At 30.3% G+C, this 2976-nt stretch overlaps 1 protein-coding gene across 1 annotated transcript in view; it reads left to right on the top strand.

Annotated features, from left to right (window-relative positions):
- The first annotated feature begins 1014 nt into the window (after positions 1–1014).
- Positions 1015–2976, top strand: part of LOC101515266 (omega-3 fatty acid desaturase, chloroplastic-like) — a 4597-nt gene continuing 2635 nt past the window's right edge. The window contains exons 1-5 of the mRNA XM_073370181.1: positions 1015–1685; positions 2134–2223; positions 2346–2412; positions 2758–2850; positions 2953–2976. Of these exons, the coding sequence (XP_073226282.1) occupies positions 1222–1685; positions 2134–2223; positions 2346–2412; positions 2758–2850; positions 2953–2976 (738 nt within the window). The 5' untranslated portion in view covers positions 1015–1221. The remainder of the gene's footprint in view (positions 1686–2133; positions 2224–2345; positions 2413–2757; positions 2851–2952) is intronic.

Here is a 2976-nt window from a genome sequence, read left to right on the forward strand (position 1 = left end):
ATGTTGTTCTAAAAGTTCAAAAATTTCAAAAATAAATGTTTCGAAATTAAGAAAAATTACTTACTTTTTATATTTCAAAAATTTGTAAACTTTCGAATGGTGGATAATTTCAGTAAAGTTTCGAAAGAGGAGGTGAAAAAATGAATGATAAAATTGTTTGATTAGTAAAAAAAGGGTAAAAATATAATTTCAAGTGGGATGAGGGGGTGAGAGGTTAAGGTGTTGGAGTGTTTGGTAAAAACCTCAAAACTCATTTACCATTTGATGCCAAACACTTATTTTTTTGGTTCAATTATATTTTTAATCCTCTATTTTAATATATTTACGAAAATAGCCTCCATATTTTAAAATCAAACATTTTAGTCTCTATTTTTACATTTGTTTGTTGTTATTTGATCACAAACTCTAACTTTTACCTTAAAAATAATGACTTTTGCTCTAAAAGATACTGATTTTTTATTCTAAGAATTATATTTTATTTTTAAGTCTACAATTGATACTATAAATCACATTTTTCAAACTAAAAATCAGTATTTTATAAGACAAAATTCTTAATCTACACTAAAAATGCAACAATATATAAAAAGGACCATAAAATTTAATTTTAAAATACAGAACCTATTTTGGTGGAAAAATAAGAGAATAAAAGTATAATTAATCTTATCTTTTTATTATAAGACAGAAGAGTTAAACCGACTGAACCTATACTTGTGGCAAGTTATTATTAATTTAAATTAATCTATGCCTCCACACTGCACTCTCTGTATATATAAATATTTATATTTAAGATAATCTTAAAGGTCACAACATAAACTACGACACACCCTTTTCTTCTCTTTTCAAATTGAATCTGATTCACTCCTTCTTTGCCTACCCTTTTATTAAAAGCTTAGATTTTTCCTTATCAGATTTGATAGACAAAATCACTGTGGTGACACAGAAACCTGACAAAACAAAAATCCAACACAAACCTACGGCTCTCATTGAAACACACTTTCCCATACTAATTCTTTTGTATGTCAAAATTTTCCTCAATTTATTTAGTTTTCTTTCTCCTTCAATTTTAGATCACGTATTTCAACTTTCTCACTCTAACCCATTTTATTAAATTTACATATATACCCTTCAAGGTACTACCAAGAAGTTTTAGAACTTTAGAACCAATCAAACCAAATCCAACATAACCCTCAAAAAAAGTTTCTTCCTTTAGGTCACTCACCAATGGCAACATGGTTTTTATCAGAATGTGGCTTTAGGCCACTTCCACCATTGTACCCTCAACCAAGAAAATTTCCCATTTCATGTCAAAAAGTTCCAAAGTTTAAATTTTTGAACAAAACAACCAAAAGGGTATCTTTAGATCTAAGTTTTAGACCAAGAAAATGGGAATTGAAAGTGAGTGCTCCTTTAAGGGTTAGCACTGAAGAAGAAGAGGGTAATGGTGCACCAGGATTTGACCCTGGTGCACCACCACCTTTTACATTGGCTGATATAAGGGCAGCTATACCTAAACATTGTTGGGTGAAGGATCCATGGAAGTCTATGAGTTATGTAGTTAGGGATGTTGTTGTTGTTTTTGGGTTGGCTGTTGTTGCTGCTTATGTTAATAATTTGTTTGTTTGGCCTCTTTATTGGGCTGCTCAAGGGACTATGTTTTGGGCTCTCTTTGTTCTTGGTCATGATTGGTAATACTCTATCTTTTACATTTTAATTGTCATTTTTGTAGAAATTTTTTGTTTCTATTTATTTGTTGGTTTTGAAGTTTAATGCATGGTTAACTATTATTTTGTCGGTAATGTTCTAAACTATTTATTGAGAGAAATAGATGAGATGACATAATAAAATTGTTAAGGGAATTATAGGAAAAACACAAATAATTTCATCATTCATACCAAGTTTATTGATTATTTGGTTCTCTTGTTATGTGTAAATAAACTTGAAGCAACAATTAATAATGAATAGAGGGAGGAATAAATACTATAGTCAATTTCATCTGTCATTATTTTTTATGTTTTTGAGTTCTAATGTTGATTTTGGTTCAATTATTATTGGTTGGTTTTTCTTGGTGGTAAAGTTTGACTCTTTAAAGTGTGTTATGATATTAACTATGGTTGATGTTTTTGGATGTTTTAGTGGCCATGGAAGCTTTTCAAACAATCCCAAGTTGAATAGTGTTGCAGGGCATTTGCTGCATTCTTCAATTCTAGTACCTTATCATGGATGGTATGTTTATGCAGAAGAATTACTTATTTTTGAGTCTTCTTTTTGTTTTGTTTTGTTGTTTGTTTATTTTAATCTGCTTGTTTTAGTCTAAGCTTTGAAACTGTGTTTTATGAATTGTGCAGGAGAATTAGTCATAGAACTCACCATCAAAATCATGGACATGTTGAAAATGATGAATCATGGCACCCTGTAAGATGATAATCATTGTTCTAGTTTTAGGGGAATCTGTTTTTGTTTTTACCTCTTTTTTATGGACCTGGATTCCTTGCATTTAGAAAAGCACATAGTTACACGCATTAATTGATCTCGGTCATTGATTTGATATCGGTTGGCTGACATTATACTTCCACTAAGTTATCTTTAAGTAATCTTAACAGTTGAATTGAGATCGAACAACCATGATCAATAACTGTGTCACACTCACACATTAACGGCATGGAATCCAAATCCTTTCTTTCTTTCTTTCTATTTTTGAACTCTATCCTTCAAAATTTAGAGTTTCTAATCCATGAAACTGAATTCCAAATCTTGCAGTTGCCTGAGAAAATCTTCAAGAGCTTGGACAATGCAACAAGAATTTTAAGATTTACAATACCTTTTCCAATGCTTGCATATCCTATCTACCTTGTAAGTTTTAGTTTCTAACATTTCTACCAATTTTGAACATGTGTTGTTATCACTTCTACTGTATTAATTGACATTTTTTGTTATGATGGTTTTTGAATTCAGTGGAATAGGAGTCCTGGAAAGAGT

This window comes from Cicer arietinum, chromosome 6, assembly GCF_000331145.2.
Source record: "Cicer arietinum cultivar CDC Frontier isolate Library 1 chromosome 6, Cicar.CDCFrontier_v2.0, whole genome shotgun sequence".
Lineage (NCBI taxonomy): Eukaryota > Viridiplantae > Streptophyta > Magnoliopsida > Fabales > Fabaceae > Cicer > Cicer arietinum.